Raw genomic sequence first — 17,625 nt, forward strand, 5'->3', positions numbered from 1 at the left:
TGGCTATTAGTACGATCGTAATCATATCGCACATACAATGGGTTATAGTCAGTGAATATGCGCAAACTATCTATATATGTTGGACTCAGTAGAGCGTCCAGCCCCTATATGATGTCCAACCCCTATATAGAGTCCATTGGTCCAAAATCCACTGTACAGAGTCCAAACTTGGAATCAACTGTGAGCTCAAAGTTTAGATGGACATCACTCCCTGTATAGAGTCCAGCCAATTGGCTTCACCCCTATATAGAGTCCATTGGTCCAAAATCAACTGTATGGAGTCCAAACTTTGAAATCAAATATAAGGAGTCTTTATGTGGACAACACTCCCTGTGTAAAGTCCAGCCATATAGGCATCCCCTATCCAGAGTTCGAAATTAGACATAGGATCTGCTGTAAGCAGTGAATATTAACCAGAAAACGGCCTCTCCCTTTAATCCTTTACATCATTCACTTCTCAAGATAAAAAATAAGTATTGAGGCGCCACTGCATCCACTTCATTACATGAAAAACCCTACAAACACCATCCTCAAATCAAGTGGTCTCTTCGCAGACGCTGCAAATTACAATATCTCAATCATGTAGTGTTGCCAAATTATTGTGCACGCACACACACACATGCACATACACACACAACGCCAAGAAAATACCTAGAAAAAAACAAGAATCGAAAGAGAATAATGGAGAGACAAGGATTAATTATTTGTTTTCAAATTCTTGTGCGCGCGCACACACACACACACAAACTTATACAACGCCAAGAAAACACCAAGAAAAGAGTAGAGACACAATACACAAGCAACTCCAACAGCCATACAAACGTCCACCCATTTACACGTTAAGTCAAGAGGGACAACAAATAATTATACGAAACGAATGCATACGTGGGCGGATGCACGCACGTTTACATACATGTAGTAGTGTAAGAGAGTAACATAGTGCAGTAGTCAGCATAATACTAGCACATGCTGAGAGTGCAATAGCAAGCTTCACCATTGCTCATGGCCATGCAAATGTTCAGCAGCACTCAGTTCCGCAAGCTTCTGAAGATCAGCACACCTGCAACAAATATATAGCACAAGGATACGCTTATTACCGTAATGATGCATGGGATCACATATCTACCAAGTTCTCAACGAATGTGATGCTCAATGAAAATCCATCCACACAAAGACCTGTGAACAGGCGACGGTGGGGACAATAATCTATTAGTAATACGAGGAATAAGATTGTTTGTGCACACTCAAGACGCACAGACACACCACCATACATGTAGTGTACACAGTGTTTCACTTCAGTGCACCTAAATTGAAATGAGATGATTTAAACAATCTGTACAGCGTTGCAGTCAGTCAGTCCTCCCCAAGATGGAAAAGCAATGATTTGTTGTCACGAGGCAGTTTCACTGACACAATGTCATGTTTGTGACATCAAAACGGTTACTTCATGGAATACGAGTACATGTATTAGCTTGAGAAGCTTTTTCTTGTCATCGGCATACAAGAAATCCTCCTACTACTACTACGGTACACTGGCACTGCGTTTGTGGATCCCATTGTATTTGACATCATACTAGAGCCTAGTAGTAGAGGAAGAGTGTCGTGGAGTTCACATAATTATCACAGGGATAAAAATACTTTTCTCATGAAATAAAATAAAAATTGATGATATCTAGACGATCGTATACGATTGATGCAAAGTCCTTGCAGTCCTTGAGGACTATTACGAAGTGGTTGATTACTTTTATGGCATTCATTCAAGCAACATCAAACAAAAACGCGATACGATCCTTGAAAATGGAAAAAAATTCAAGCATAACGACAGCCTACACAGCAGACCAATCGAAACGAGTAAAAGCTTCCTTACCTCAGTCATCGTCCTGCCATGTAGTTGGACAGCCTTTTGACACGGTGGTACAGGCAGCTCTTGTCCAGTCAAACAGGGTATCCTTGTGGCGTCGAACGAAAGAGAGTGTCAGTGTATCTGACTCGTCAGATTGGAACTGTGCTGAACTTTTCTCGTTCTCCGCTTTCTGCTTTCATCCCTCGCTCTGATGAATCCGTTCAAACGCCTTCCTGGCAGCAATGGCCAGCCAAACAGGGGATCCTTGTGGCGTCGAACGAAAGAGAGTGTCAGTGTACCTGACTCGTCAGATTTGAACTGTGCTGAACTTTTCTCGTTCTGCAATTTCTGCTTTCATCCCGCGCACGGATGAAACGTCTTCAGAGAACCACAAGACGCTTTCCAGATTTGATTTTGAACGTCTCCTTATCCTCCTTGGTTACCTCGAGACAGATTACTGTCAGCAACTGCACAGCAGAACTGGCAGCCATGGCTGAAGTGAAGAAAGGAATGCGCTGCCATGAGGCAAGCAAAACTGAAAAGGTGTTTTCTCTTTCGGGCACAACACACAGGACGGCGTGACTGGATAAACTGGACTCCTGGACCGTGAATAGGGGACTTGTAGAAAAAGTGTACTCCTTATAGGGGATTCCGCGGCAGGATGAAGCTGATCAAAACTGAGTGGACTCCTGGACTCTGTATAGTGGATTTTGGACCAATGGACTCTATATAGGGTACTGGACATCATATAGTGCATGGACTCTATACTGAGTCCTACATATATTCTATACCTTGCAATTGCGAAAGTCCAAAAAACTGGAAAGAACGGAACAGGGAGGATCATTATGGCTCTACCCTTTTCTGTGCGTCTCCCTTTGTAGAATTGATCACATGGCATGTTTTATAGATAACAGGTGGCTAAGTCATGATATAGACAATACTACCCTTGTGTGCTGTTGTATGCTGCAATAGGTGTCAAATGTCCTGCGCCAGCTAGCATTGTAAACGGTGCAGTGTCCGTGGCCGACCGCAGTGTAGGAAGCACTGCAGCCTTCACGTGTGACGAAGGCTATCGGTTGAGAGGAGAAGCACAGACTCAGTGCCAGCAAACGGGAAATTGGAGCAATGCTGTGCCTGCTTGTAAGTTACTAGTGGATATCTTGCCTTGCAGCCACTCCAGGACGTATTTTACTTTCGAGATAAACTTTACGTTTCTTCAGAATTCCAAAACTCCATTGCAGCGTATTCCTTGCACTTGAAAACACCGCCATTCCGGCAACAGGCTCTCAGCTGCACCAAATAAATAACTTTGCCAATATTTCACCCATTGGGCATCATCAGGGCATTGAGGAAGGGGAGGCCAAGTTACGAAATATAAAGACGAATAATGCAGGCAGATGAATGTTCTAGAACTAACACATCGTGGTGACACAATTGGCAAGGCCAGCAAACTAAACAATCATCACTTGTAAGGTGACCTAAACAAAACGAAAGATGAGAAAACTCACACATACACACAGACACAATTTGGCAAGAAAACTAACACTAACACTGAAGTTTACAATCATCACCTGTAAGGTTACCTAAACAGAAGAAAGAAGACTAGTATGATTATCACCATGATCACAGCACGTACAAGAACACTTTCAAGTGTGGGAATGCTAAAGGCGATCTATGTATATGACAGCGGTGTATGTGCTGTGTCAGGTGGTAAAGTCCAGTGGTAGTTCGAGGAGATGGGTGTCGATTCCAGTGACGATCCGGTGACATCCAATCAGTCAATTAGGCGCCAGCCGTCATCGCAATTGACTGCTGGTTTGCGCTTCCTTATCTCGATAGCTTCAAGCAGTTTCCTTGATGGTAGCGAAGCCTCCCTGCCGAGAATCTTTGCCTGGTGGAAGGGCAGAAAGTTGGAAGACTTTGAAGATTCTCGATGCTGGGTACGATAGTGGAAGCCCCAGGGAGCCTTCGCCACCATCGTCCTTGCCTCTCGGTAGTGCTCAGCGAATCGGTCCCTCACCGGCCGCTCGGTCTCACCAACGTACAAAGACGAATAATGCAGGCAGATGAATGTTCTAGAACTAACACATCGTGGTGACACAATTGGCAAGGCCAGCAAACTAAACAATCATCACTTGTAAGGTGACCTAAACAAAACGAAAGATGAGAAAACTCACACATACACACAGACACAATTTGGCAAGAAAACTAACACTAACACTGAAGTTTACAATCATCACCTGTAAGGTTACCTAAACAGAAGAAAGAAGACTAGTATGATTATCACCATGATCACAGCACGTACAAGAACACTTTCAAGTGTGGGAATGCTAAAGGCGATCTATGTATATGACAGCGGTGTATGTGCTGTGTCAGGTGGTAAAGTCCAGTGGTAGTTCGAGGAGATGGGTGTCGATTCCAGTGACGATCCGGTGACATCCAATCAGTCAATTAGGCGCCAGCCGTCATCGCAATTGACTGCTGGTTTGCGCTTCCTTATCTCGATAGCTTCAAGCAGTTTCCTTGATGGTAGCGAAGCCTCCCTGCCGAGAATCTTTGCCTGGTGGAAGGGCAGAAAGTTGGAAGACTTTGAAGATTCTCGATGCTGGGTACGATAGTGGAAGCCCCAGGGAGCCTTCGCCACCATCGTCCTTGCCTCTCGGTAGTGCTCAGCGAATCGGTCCCTCACCGGCCGCTCGGTCTCACCAACGTACAATTCCGCACACAACGTGCAAGACATACAATAGACAACACCTTTGACTAAACACTGACTATCCACCATACTCGCATCACATGCACGGCACTCCATTGGTCGACCTCTCCCTCTCTTCACCTCCGATCGCTGCTTCTCATGGGGACACACACGTACAGCACTCGACGATCGGACCAACATATCCTTCAAAGAAAAAACTTTACCTTCTCTTTTTTTTGAAAAACTATACCTTCTCTTTTTTTTGGAAGTCCGAAGAAGAAGTTGAACGGTATGATGACAGCTACACCATAGCTCACTGGTTAGAGCATCGCTGGCCTCAAGCGAAGGTACCTGATTCGAGTCCTGGTGGTGACAGCCAATTTTTTCTTCAGATTTTTCCCGTGTGCATGTTTCCCTTAAACCAAACTGTGTTTTCTCTTTCCTTCGCAATATTTGCTTACTGTCAAGCATTTTGGCTTCTATCAAGGCTCGTATGTTACGGTTGTAGTGATACAGACAATCAGATACAGGTGGAATCCTGATAATTCGAACCTCAAAATGCCAGGAAAAGACTTCTTATTATCCGGACATTCTAATTATCCAAACATGAACCCACAGCACAATATGTATGTCAAAATGCTCTCGTGGTCACGCAGAGATGCGTTATGGGCCTTAGACACCGATTTCACGGATGCTGAACTGACCGGCACAGCCCGCTCATGCAAACTGCACTGACCAGTACAGTGTACAGTAAACTTTGAATTACACTTTGCTAACTTCGAATTATCAGCACAAATCCTACACATTTTATATGTAAGTGGAATCTGTGGGACTTCTAATTAACCGGACATCTCCAGTTCGGGGTTCGAATTATCAGAATATTTTATGTGGGAATCGTATTGATAGAAATCGGTCCTGGAAAAACTTCTAATTAAGCGGTATGTTCGAATTAAGCCATATGATCAGGATTCCACCTGTACTAGTATCTGATTCATATAATTATTGCCGGGCCTTGGAAACTTGAAATGGCTCATGAGTTGTGTGTGTGCCTGGTTTGTTTGACTGTAGGCGTTGCACAGTGTCCGCCTGCAAGGTGCAGCTCAGAAGGTGAGCACAGCATGCAAGCAGACAGGTCCGTTAGGCTAGTGCCTCAAGTACCGGTGGATACAGCCTAGGCGATGTGTGAAAGCATAACTTATTTCTTTAGAATCGAATCTACTCGTGTGCAACTCGTCAACCCCACCACCAAACCCACAACACATGAACATAACAGTGATGTGGTCAAACATACCTATCTAGACATTGAAATGAGGGCAAGAAGTTTACTTTAGTTCAAGAGTGCCGATATCATATAAGGCTGTGTTTACATGAGAGTTTTCAACCCGGGTCAGATTTCAACCCGCCATGTACACAAAATGAATGGCGCGTTTACATGACGCATTGCGCTTGACCCGGGTTGAAATTTTGCCCCGAGTTGATTTCAACCCCCCCCCCCCCCCCCCTCCAACGGGAGGGTTGAAAATTGAAATCAACCCTGGGCGAAAAATCGTACTAACGTACTTCTGTGCGCATCTCGCGCCAGATTTGAATAGCACTGCACATGGAAATTTCGCGCAAAAGTATTCACGTGACCATACAGGACTCTAGCAGTGGACTTTTGGCGGCATATCAGTCAGGGAATAATTTAACCGGCATCGCATCGCAGTTTGCTACGCAATTCTTCTGAAGTGCGAAGCAATTTCAGATATATCATGAACTGCAATGTATGTTGATTTTTCACTGTACCCTATGATGCACAGTGTGCATGCCACAGCCAGGTGTGTCTCTTAGGGATGAAATAGATGTACGAAGCTTCGAACGTGCTGAGCTAGGCATCGTGGCACCAGGCTAGGTTTGCAACTAAGGTGTTACAGTGTATTTGTGGTCTGAGCTTTCACTCTGATCAGCTCTCCAGGACAATGTTGTCAAATGTTGAAGAAAATTGCTATGCAACATTTTCGAATTGCTATTCAAGTTTGATTTTGCTATGCAAAAGATTGGAAGCAAATTATTCCTTGTAACAGTATTTGACCCGGGTCAACTGTCTTCATGTAAACGCTCGCCTATTCTGTCCATCGTACAGACTTTCAACCCGGGCTGAACTCGACCCGGGTTGAAAATTCTCATGTAAACGCAGCCTAAGTATAGTATACTTCTTCACGCTCCTAACCTGTGTTTTTAAAGCAGGATCCTCTTCATTTTATTGCTGCTGTCACTGATACAGCTGGTGGATGTTGAAACAGGCTACTTTTCGTCTTTCAGGCTAAACATAAATCCATTCCATCTGCAATCAAGAACAACATTCACTAGAATTTCTCGCACGTGCTGACGACTTTGCGGTCTATAAATCACCACAATCACTAGTCACAACTTTGAACTGATAGCAGTGATGTTGCCAGTATGCGGCAGTGGCTGTGCCCTCCACTTTCTTGTAGGATGACCTAAAGGCTAAAAGGGAGAGTGGTCTACTGGCAAAGGCCCAGAAAACTCGGGTGCTGCCAAGTTCTTCTTGATAATCTCATACAGTCAGACATCGGTTAACTGCACACATCCGTTTTCCACGAAAATATCCGGATAGGCGAGGGAACCGGATAACCGAGCGCCGGTCATATCGGATGCATCACGTATGCTGTAAATCTGTAACCAGCTATTTTCTTCCGGATGGCTAGGGATCCGGATAAAAGAGGACCGGATAGGCGAGGTCTGACTGTATACGGGTTTTGCATGCAATCATGGCACACATACCCAGATACTACCCACGCATGGTGCGCTCTGCACTTGGTGAACTACATTTGATTGCCTGGTGCTGTTTGCTGGCCAAAACGGCTACGGGCTTGGAGACATGCCCTGTGCCTATTTAACAAAAGCAGACGAGTGGATGTCGGATGCACTGTATCAGGTGCGCATGTATAGTAACCTTGGTCTGCCAGATGCAAGCGTGCATAGTAACCTTGGTTTTGCCACATGAAAGCATGCATATCTGCAGGTCAACGGAGAGTCAATCAGGCTGACTCCACGTTTTCACATCTGCACGCATGCTTTCAGGATCAATCGAATCAATGCTGCAACCAAGACTAGCCAAATTTCTGGGACCACAAATGCATTTTAATCAACCACAAAAAAACAGGAATGACCAGGTCCATGTTTGCTTGTTTGGAGGGCTCATCTTATCTGTACCGCACTGCTATTCCTGCATGCCCCCACTGTAGATCGTCTTCCCTGCAGTCAGGAGGGGATCCGGCCAATTCACGCATGTGCCGCAGGAGCTTTACGTAACACGGACATCGGTAAGTGGATCTGTCGTGTGCCTTGGCTACTGCTGCTGCTACTACTACTGTCATACCTGTGTCGCGGGCTGTTTCTACACGCAAGATAGTGAAATGTGACTCCTGTACATGTACAATGTACAATGTACTTGAAGTAGCTGTACCATAAACGTGAAAAGTGCCTCCAAGCACTATCGAGAAAGAACATCAGCAGAAATACGTATTGCATATCAACATCATCCTGATGCACATTGTACCCGATCTGCAACTAATTCTTTGTTTTTAGTATTTTAAAAGCACTATCGACTTCATCCCTGTGTTGTATTGTTTCTCTGGCACTTACAGCAATACTTGCCCGGCTAAGACGGGACACAGAAGACTGCAGTAATAATCAACACGTGACCTTCAAAATGCGTGTTCGCTCGGAGCTCTACCGCTCAGCTCGGTGCAGTTTCCTGCCATCAACTGATAGATATGATGTCACCGTGCAGTTGAGACTGGAAGACGGCTGCCCGTGTCCGCTGGCGAAGTATGACACATGGTACATGATCACAGCCGTCTGCAATGAACAGCAGAGGCTACTGACTCTGCATGATCAAAGCATCTTCAAGCCGCGCACTGACAAAGCTCTCCGCAACCTTATAAACCGATGCGGGTACTCTCAGCGCTGATGACTGCGGAAGCGTTGTACATGTGCTGAGAAAGGATATGCTTTAGATAAGTTGGTACCCATGTACATGTACACAATGTAAAAGACATGTACATGATTGTATGCATATTGAAAGCGTGACATGTACATGCACCTCAGGTATGGGATTGCAGTAAGAAAATTGCAATGCACCTTATGCTCTGCTGTTATAGGCATTACAGTACTGTCGGGCGCCGAAGAACGACCAGGCTAGAAATCCATCAAGCACAGCATACCAATGTATACACGGTGACTCATGCAACTCAGTAGTGCGCATGGACTGTAATACATGTACATGAAAAATATGAACGGTCTAGGCTAGGAGGCTAGGAGGCTGACCCCCAGTTCTTCGGCGACCGACAGTACTGTGCCGGTGTTTTGTTGCAGCATAGCAACGCTGCATGGTATTATTCCTATTTGAAAGACTTGTATGTGTCCTAACTCACCTGCACCCCCTTCTAAGTCCTCATCAGCTTCGCTTTTAATTGTTGACAAGTGAATATTATTGTTGCAGCTCTTTATCTTTTCGCTTTCTTCTGATGATGTTCTATGCATGGCTGTAGATCATGACTTGTAGTGGCCTGCATTCCTCTTGCCTTGATTGTTTTATATTGTTTCTTTTAACGTTTTTGAAGGAGGCATTCCACTGATCCTGCAGTGAATAGAAATGAGCGTTGTGTGTTGAGGCTTACTAACACTCCCCACTAACATGGAAGCACTGACACCGTGACTGTGTCACGGCATATCGTTGGGTATCAGTTATCCACAGTAATGCAGATATAGAACCTCTATACGACTGAGAGAACAAAAAATCCGCCTTTTATCGGCAACCATGCGTGGCGACGCAACTGGTGCCTCGCAGTGAAACCTGTGCAAGTTGATGAAATCCCTGCGGTCTTCCCCGAAGAAGGAGCTTCCACCATCAGCAAACAGAACAGTAGGTAGATTGCGTGAGTGACGATGCTTCATAGTACCTTGATTTGGTGAGCTGCGTCATGAGGATTTTGTAGTCAGATGTACGACTGCATGGGTGGGGCTCGAACCCCGGCATGGCCTTTCGGTTCACCGGCAAATGCAATATGCAATATCCGATTATATGCTGCCGGGACGGCGGGAGCCCCATAACTTTGCAAGCAGCAAAAATGATGTCCGCTTCCAGAGGCAATCTTCTGAATTATCTTTGTTGATTTTATCGGAACAGTCGGAGAGAGCACACACAAGGGCGTCCCGCAAAGTAGGCGAGTCAAACCCAAGGACGCTCTGAACCCCGCCCAAAAATAACGTTCGTGAACAGCGTCACGAAAGCCCCACGTCACCGGGGCTTGTTATTTTCCTTACTCATTAGTTTAAGGCAAAGATGCGTGGCACCTGGCCAAGTTATCATGTAGTGCTGGTGAGACAAGCGGATATAGTCACAGAACTCGTTTCCATGGGAATCACTGTTGTTGGAAGCAGACTTCATGTAATATTTGCTTTACTTGGTAGTAAGGTTTCCTCAGTTTTATGACTCCCTGATATCGTCGTACGTATGCCGGCGACTAGAATGTAGACTGTCATTGACCTCTAACCCAGACCATCCATTGCGTCATATTTCTGGGCTGCCATCTCGTACATCCCATGACCATGTACACTGTATTCCCAAGGCAGATTCTACTCGAAAAGCAGTGAAATTGGCGGAACCCACGGCATACAAGCCTTATGGCAGGCGCCTCCTTGAAGTCTGCCCCGTGTGCGAAGTCTGCCGCGTGCAGCAGCTCCATTTTTTAATCCACAAACGAAAATTGCATGAAAGAAAGTGAATTATCGGCTTTATCGCGTCCGTTCCCGAAGGGAACTCACGACGGCCGCTTTTAACACCCGGTTAACACTTGCATGAAACATGTACCAGAAAAACGGTACCAAAATCTGCCAATTGATCTGCTTTCCACCAACAAGGGCTAAGGACGGGGGGGGGGGGGGCTCTTCCAGCCTGTCTCCGGTTGTACATGTGCGTTGTACTTGACATAGTCGGGAACGAGCGCTGCAGCGAGTAGTAAATACATGTACTAGTTTGTATGGTATCAAGCAGGGAGTGGTATTGTACTACTCCCTGCTATCAAGAGTCCATAACCCCGGCCAAGAGTGTGCAACTCTGTACATGGGGATCCGCACAACGGAATTGCAACATAACGTCAAAAATCACAGAGTGGGGTTATATGGACTCTTGATATAGAAGTATTGCACCGTAGCAGGGCATTGGAGGTCATCATGGTCATAGGTACTAGGTAGACCGTGTGGCAGGGCATTGCCATGCCGTAGGAGGCCCGGCAATACACAAAATTTATGCCCTGGTACAAATCGATGCTGATTGGCCATCGGATCGGATGGCATTACCAAGTTGCCAAGTATGTAATGTAATGGCAACAAGCACGTGATAATAATTTTTTTATATGTTTGAAGGTATTTTACGGCTCCTGTCAGGACTGAGGAGTACTGTTTTCAGTGCAGCGTGTCCTCCTCCCTCCTCTGTCTGGTCATAATTATGCTGCCATCTATCATGTTGCCATCTTTTTTCTTCATGGTATTCGAGTTTTGTCTTGCCCTGGCATAAAAGGACTTCTGAGACCAGACTTTTTAGGCATATTTACTACGTAGGCATTATACAGGAAACATCTGGTGAATGTTACGTGCTGTCATGGTGCCAGAGTCGTTGTAACGTTTCAAAGTGCAACAAGAGTGCAAGGGTACATGTACAGTGTACAGAGGTCATGTTTCAGGTACAGAAACCTGCCCAGAAATAATTCGGAAATTTGGCAGAAAAAGTTGCGAGGTGAAATGCCACAAAGTGCGGGGAAGCGGATTGCGTCAAAAATTGCGGGAATATTGTGGTGCAATTGCGTAAATTGGGACCGATTTTGGCACCATCATTGGCATAATTCCAGCATAATGTAGCATACTAGTAATCACGGCCATAATGGAAAGCATAATTCAGCAATTATCTACCAAGCATAATCCGCCAATTCCCCCGCGATAGATGAACAAACACCCTTGTATGGCCTGTTCACGTGGATCTCAGTATGGCAGCATGACATGATGCGGCCGGATACATGCATGGGTGATTATCTTGAATCCTTTCTGGGCCATGGGGCTTTGGCTTTGTGGCCACACACGCTTGGCCATTGTGACGGACTTTCCGGAAGCTTCTTCGCAGCAACCGGTTGTTGCATATCGGTACTCTGTAGAGTGTAGTAGCGAGGCGCCGAGGGTCGATGGATCGGGATTCGGGACAGTATGGCTCAGAGTCAGACCACGCAGTGGTTGCCAGTTGTGATGTCGAACATGCATGTATCTGCTGAACTCAAGCCTCTTTTTGCCTCGATGGGCGTCAGGATGGGTTTCCCGTAGATCTATGTGAAATGAAGCGCACCGTTTATGCAACACCGCGTGTAGTACAACAGCTCCATCATGCAAAAATGGACCCAAACCAGGAGTTGGTCTATGTACTGTTGCCAAAACTGGAGACTTCGGAAGCAAATTTGATTTTTCATCGTTGCTCAGACAAACAATAAAACGTGTAGATCTACAGATGTTACGGAAGTGCAGACTACACAATCTTGTACTAGCCGCTCGTTCGGCGTGGCGTCGTTTTCAGATTTTGCTGTTTGAATTTCAGTCGTGCCAGGACTGACACCAAGAACAAAAGTTTCCGGGCAACATTTGCATAGAGCAGCACTGTAGTTGAAGAAGGTACATTGTAGGCCGGTGCAGCTGGCAGGCTTCGTTGACCTCTGAAGTGTCCAGTTAGAATCTGCAAGGCTGGGTCTTCAAAATCGTGCCTTGCGTAGGTAAGTCTGTCCAAGTACTAGTACGCTTGTTGGTCCACGCGAGTACTTTTGCATGTAGTGCGTCAGCTTTCAGGCTTCCTAATAATCGTGGTGTGTAGCTGTAAGGTAGTAGTAAGTTTTAGTTACTAACAGGTAGTGCAAGGGAGTCGCCTCAAATGTCCAGAGTTTTGCTGCCTTTCAATTTGGAATTTGTATGTATTCTGTATTTGATTTTTCAACGGTAAACTCGGGCTACAAGCTATTTCATTAGAGAGGTTAAGGGGAAGTGCATCGATTTTTCGAGTATGGTCCAGAAGAAAGACAATTTGATATCGGTTCGAATGGCATATCGCTCGCTTCCATACGAAAAGCCAAACTTGCCAAATCGCCAATTGTTTACTTACGTTGCCATAGCGACCAGCGCAGTGATGACGTACGAAAGGCTTAGCTCCACCACAGAGAAAGTCGATCACTGCAGAATTTGGTCATTTTCAATTGGTTTATTGTATTTAATTCACGAAGTGAAAGAAGGGCTGTGTTCAATGCTATTAGTGCAGTGAACTGTTTGTTAGTAGTCCTCTCGGTTGTGTACTGGGACGTGACACCGACAGGAGCAAGCTGGACTGCGGAGACACCAGCAGACAAGTGAAAATAGTGACGAACAAAATGCTAAAATCTTGGTTGGGACAAATCAGACGTTCAGCATTTCCCCCAACCAATGACCATGCCGTTTGCTCTTTCCACTTCCTGAAGATGAATGTGATGCTTCCTGGCGACTCTCCTATCTCTCGTAACATCTTCTGAAGCCAGGTGAGACGACGGGTGGTGGAGATTGACGAATGAAATAATGTCGTAGGTTTGAAAGTTTGCTGAAAATGTCTCAGGAGAGATGGCGAATTCCAAGCATCTTGTCCTGGAGGAAACCATTTCCTAGGCACAGTCAGCCTCGGGAAATGCATGAGAAGGGCGATAAATAGTTCACGGCACTAACAGCATTGAACACAGCACTTCTTTCACATCGTGTTAAGTTACATGTACACGTTTTTTGCCTTTAAAAAAAAATTTTTTTTCACGGTTCGCGTGAGACTCGGCTGGAAACCGAGTTTTCCGCATCCGTAGGAACGCCACCACCCTTCAAGGATCAAGGCGCAGATTTTTTTCAAAACGCGGTGCAAATCTCACGTTACGTGTAAATTTTTAGAGGTTAAGTACACGTGCGACGTGACGTGAAATTTTGCCTGGCAGGATTAGGGTTTAGTTCACACAAATATCAAATCTTCCACTGAACAAACTCGATAAAACTTCGGAAACTCACACAAATTCGATCAGGATAACCAAGCGAAACTTCCAAAAACCCACGTCACCAACTTGCGTGCGGGACAGTCAACTCACGTAAAACACGTCAAATTTTACGTGAGTTTTTTTTTAATTTTTGACGTAAAAGTTCACGGACGTAAGAATTTTACGTGAAACTTAACCTCTCTATTGTGTTAATTTGCCCGTAAAAGAGGCCTAGCTATTTCATTGAAGTTTTAACCCTTTAAGAGCCGCTCCATACTTGAATGCGTCGTAAACGACGCATTCAAATGCAAAACTTCAAAAGATCGTAACTCAGTCCAATCTAGCTCAAATCCAGTGATCGAAATATCCAGGGCGAAGAGAAAACTCTCACCTGTCGGGAGAAACAATCCGCGAAGCGCTGCGAGCAACGGTTCCTTAGATAAATCACTCGTAAGTTGAGCCGCGATCGCGGCAATTTCAAAAGCGCGCAGTGCGACTTTAGTATTGAGAATTTTGAGACTTTTCGTCACGCTGGTTTACTCGAATTTGCACGGGTTTCACTGTTGATATTGTCAAGAGTACACAGCGAAAAAATTGGAACTCCACGATCGAGCAAAATGAAATATCTGGAGCGGGACGCAATTGGACGCATTTGGGGCATTTTTCGTGCTGTCGCTGCGATCTAGCGCTGGATAGACGGTGTGCTGGCTATCATGATCGACCTAATTCTCTTCCTCTCGCGGAGACCTTTCCAGGAAGCCCTAGATTGTGAGGATTGAGTGAGTAGAACTGAAGCTATGATCCAAGGAACACGAAAAAATGCAGAATTTTGAAAATTTCCTGTGGCTCTTAAAGGGTTAAATAACAGGCAGGCATAGTGGGATGGGCTAAGACCATGATTGAGAAACAAAGGGTACCAGGTGCAAGTCCTGCGTGGAAGCGGAAGGATTTTTTAATTGGGAACTCGTGGTCTGGTACGAGGGAAACATGGATGCAGTGAATGGGATTTTCGGTCTTTGACCACTTTACGGTGGGTCTGATCTACTCACCTCCCACCGTTTAGGAGCTGCATCTGCGCCTTGGTCCAAGAGGGTGGTGGCGTTCCTGCGGATGCGGAAAACTGGGCCACGGGAACCGTGATTTTTTTAATTTTTTTAAATAAGGCGTTAATAAGGAAGGAAGAGAAAGCACGGCTGTCAAGAAGTGGCAACTTAGAAAGATGGCGTCGGTTCGAGATGACATGGTAACCGCGCACGTGCCGTGGTCCGTGACTTGCTCATGTATGCACGCAAATGCAAGTCACAAACTCGCAAAGATCGTCTTTGCATTTGGAGAAAATATCTTCGACTCTTGTTGGAGGTTGGCGAGGTTTGCCTAATCTTTACTTGAATGCGATGCTGGTATCTTATCTCAATAATTAGAACAAAGAGAGCTGATGATCGCTTCATTGCTACGTAGAAGTAACAATCAACTCTCCTCAGGTCCTCAGTGCCAAAGGCAGACGACTGCAATTCCGCAACGCTCATTTCACGATGATGGAAACAATAATCGTGTACACACTTGGACCACTCGGTGACGGGTCATCCCTATGCTAGCCGCTAGTCCGCCCAGCAAGCAGATATTGACTATTACGATAAGGACAACTGCGTGAACGAGGGCTCGCCGAGCAAACACAATTCAAGTCGTGACTCCAGTCAAGAATTAGAGTCTTACTCGAGAACTTCACAAATACAGGCCTAGGCACCCCACGGAACTGATAGATGGCACGAACGAAAGACAAAGATAATATGCTAGACAAAGTGTCCCAAGTGACTGAAAACAGCAGATCTACCAAATAAGACAGCTACAGGTGCCTAAACAACAATTCCAATACAGTAGAGAGTAGTATCAGGCAGAATGAAAGCCTTCGAACTCCACAAATACAGCCACGACCGCCACAAAAATTGGACGACCACCACAAACAAATTTTCATTGCTCTACCTCCTTGAAGGGTGAAAGTTACCAGTTATCCTATAAGGCCACACGTTTTTATATCTATGTTTCTCGTCACCCGCGCGCATACGATTCAGGAGTCTGGAGGAAAAAAAGAAAAAAATGTGCTGCACTGACTGTGCATGTGGGGACCAGCACACTCATGCACATGTACATAATGTGGCCTGGGCTGTTCGACACATGATGCGAGGTCACCAATAATTATTGTGCGCAATCTAGCTGCACATGCACAGATTGTGACAGACGCTCCTACCACATACTAGTTGCTAACTATGGATGCTATTTTGCATGGTGTATTGGTGAATTTTAGTGTGAACAAAGGTCTAATAAACTTTTTTTTATTTTTCGGTCATTTTTTTTCCACCTCTCGCCTACGTTTTTAGATTTTCAGGTGACGAGAAACATAGAAATAAAAACGTGTGGCCTAACGATGTCAGTTCATGCCTGTTGGAACCCCCCACAGCCCGCACGAAATACCTTTCAAGTAATTCCAGGATGCAATTGCAGCTCCAGACAGGAGGAAGAAGAACACCGTGGAAAATAACGGCAACAATGCCCAAACTCTCTGGAAACAGCTGAAGTCTTCCTGAAGATGTTAAGTTGTTTTTAAAACATTGAATAGCCATCGATTACCAGCGTAGTTTGGTGACTTTAGAACTGTTTTGAGACTTAGAACGAAGCGATATCTCAAATTTGATGGAATTTTACCTGTCAAATGCGTGGGCGAGCAAGCCAGCTGACTGGTTATGCATGAGCATGCATTGATTTTGCATGGTTCACGTGCAGAAAACTAAGTTGTCGCGATCCAAGTGCAGCTAACAGCCGTGAAAGGTCTATGCTGCATACATTGTGCCACTGCCCAACAAGCTATTAATAAACATGCGCCAGCAGGCGTTGCAGCAAAGTATCAGCAAGTACAATTCAGGCCCCATGCGCCGGTAACTCTTGATATTGGCTTTACTCCCTCGCACCCAGACGCTGATTTTTTGGAAACAAGTTTCTATACTTCCGATGGCGGAATCCGACATCACAGTGCTTTTCGGTGTGGCCAGGTCAAATTGTATAAATCGCATCGAGTGTATTGTTTTATCTGAGAGAGAAGATGTTCGTGCCCTTGAGACCCGAAGTCCCGTTTCCATACGACAAAATTTAGGAGCTCTGCGCTCAGCGCTTTTTCTTTAGTGTGAATTTCAGGTTGTTATGGTCGGGTCGCATCGTCGCGGACTATTCCATCGTCTTCAGCGTCGAAAAAACTGCTGGCCATGTGAAATTACAAGGCGGTGAGACGCTTTCGTCTTCCTCTCCGAGCGAATTTGTTCTGCACCAGCATACAAAAGTATGCAGTGCCGTACGCGCATTTCGAGTGACGAAGTGTATGCACTGTACACTGCTGCACAAGCCCGTCACAGCTGGGGCGGCTGAAGCCGCTCTACTTTTTCAGCGTTTTTTTTTTTAGAACATTGCAGCAAAGCGCGATGATCGCAGCTCAGCGCAAACGTGGCAAATACTGAAAGAATCCTTGTACCTGATCGTGGTTTGTTGTAGAATCAAAAAGTCTTTCATTGAAGTTTCACTGAAATGGCACCAAATGTCTGGAAATGCTTGCAATTGGCTTCAATTTTTGAAATTTTTTCCCGGGGGAGGGTAATGAAGAATCCTTGTCCCTGATCGTAGCGTCTTCCTTAATAGTTTGTTGCAGAATCAAAAAACTTTCATCGTAGTTACACTGAAATGGCACAAAATGCCCGGAAATGTTTGCAATTGGCTTCAATTTTGAATTTTTTCCAGCGGGAGGGCCCCCGGACCGCCCTTCCGTGGCCGCCCCACCTACAAAGCCGGTGCGACGAACCTGCTGCATGCACTGACTGTGCAGTCGTCTTGATTCTCCCACCTCTTCCATTCATTTCTGTTTCCAGCAAAAGTCCAACTTGGCGCACTTCAAATCACTATAACTCAAGAATGGCCGGGCCGATTTGAATAATACTTGCTGCTCAGAGTGCCTATGTGCTACGCCTGGGAGA

The 17,625-nt window shown here is 45.4% G+C and overlaps 2 protein-coding genes and 1 non-coding gene across 3 annotated transcripts in view; 2 read left to right on the forward strand and 1 right to left on the reverse strand.

Moving 5' to 3' along the window:
- Positions 1–2,815: 2,815 nt before the first annotated feature.
- Positions 2,816–9,196, forward strand: LOC135827475 (E-selectin-like; the record flags this gene model as incomplete). The annotated part of the gene is given in 4 exon segments (XM_065339971.1): positions 2,816–2,983; positions 5,604–5,642; positions 7,784–7,861; positions 8,186–9,196. Coding segments are annotated over 4 exon segments (611 nt in total), but the record flags the coding sequence as incomplete, so codon positions are not given.
- A 534-nt stretch (positions 9,197–9,730) lies between these two features.
- Positions 9,731–9,883, reverse strand: LOC135807797 (U12 minor spliceosomal RNA). Its single transcript, XR_010552052.1, has one exon. It is a non-coding gene; the product is annotated as a U12 minor spliceosomal RNA (small nuclear RNA).
- A 2,148-nt stretch (positions 9,884–12,031) lies between these two features.
- Positions 12,032–17,625, forward strand: part of LOC135827486 (uncharacterized) — a 39,612-nt gene continuing 34,018 nt past the window's right edge. Inside the window, exon 1 of the mRNA XM_065339980.1 lies at positions 12,032–12,352. The gene's annotated coding sequence lies outside the window, so the exon portion shown is untranslated. The remainder of the gene's footprint in view (positions 12,353–17,625) is intronic.

Source organism: Sycon ciliatum, chromosome 1 (assembly GCF_964019385.1).
Source record: "Sycon ciliatum chromosome 1, ocSycCili1.1, whole genome shotgun sequence".
NCBI lineage: Eukaryota > Metazoa > Porifera > Calcarea > Leucosolenida > Sycettidae > Sycon > Sycon ciliatum.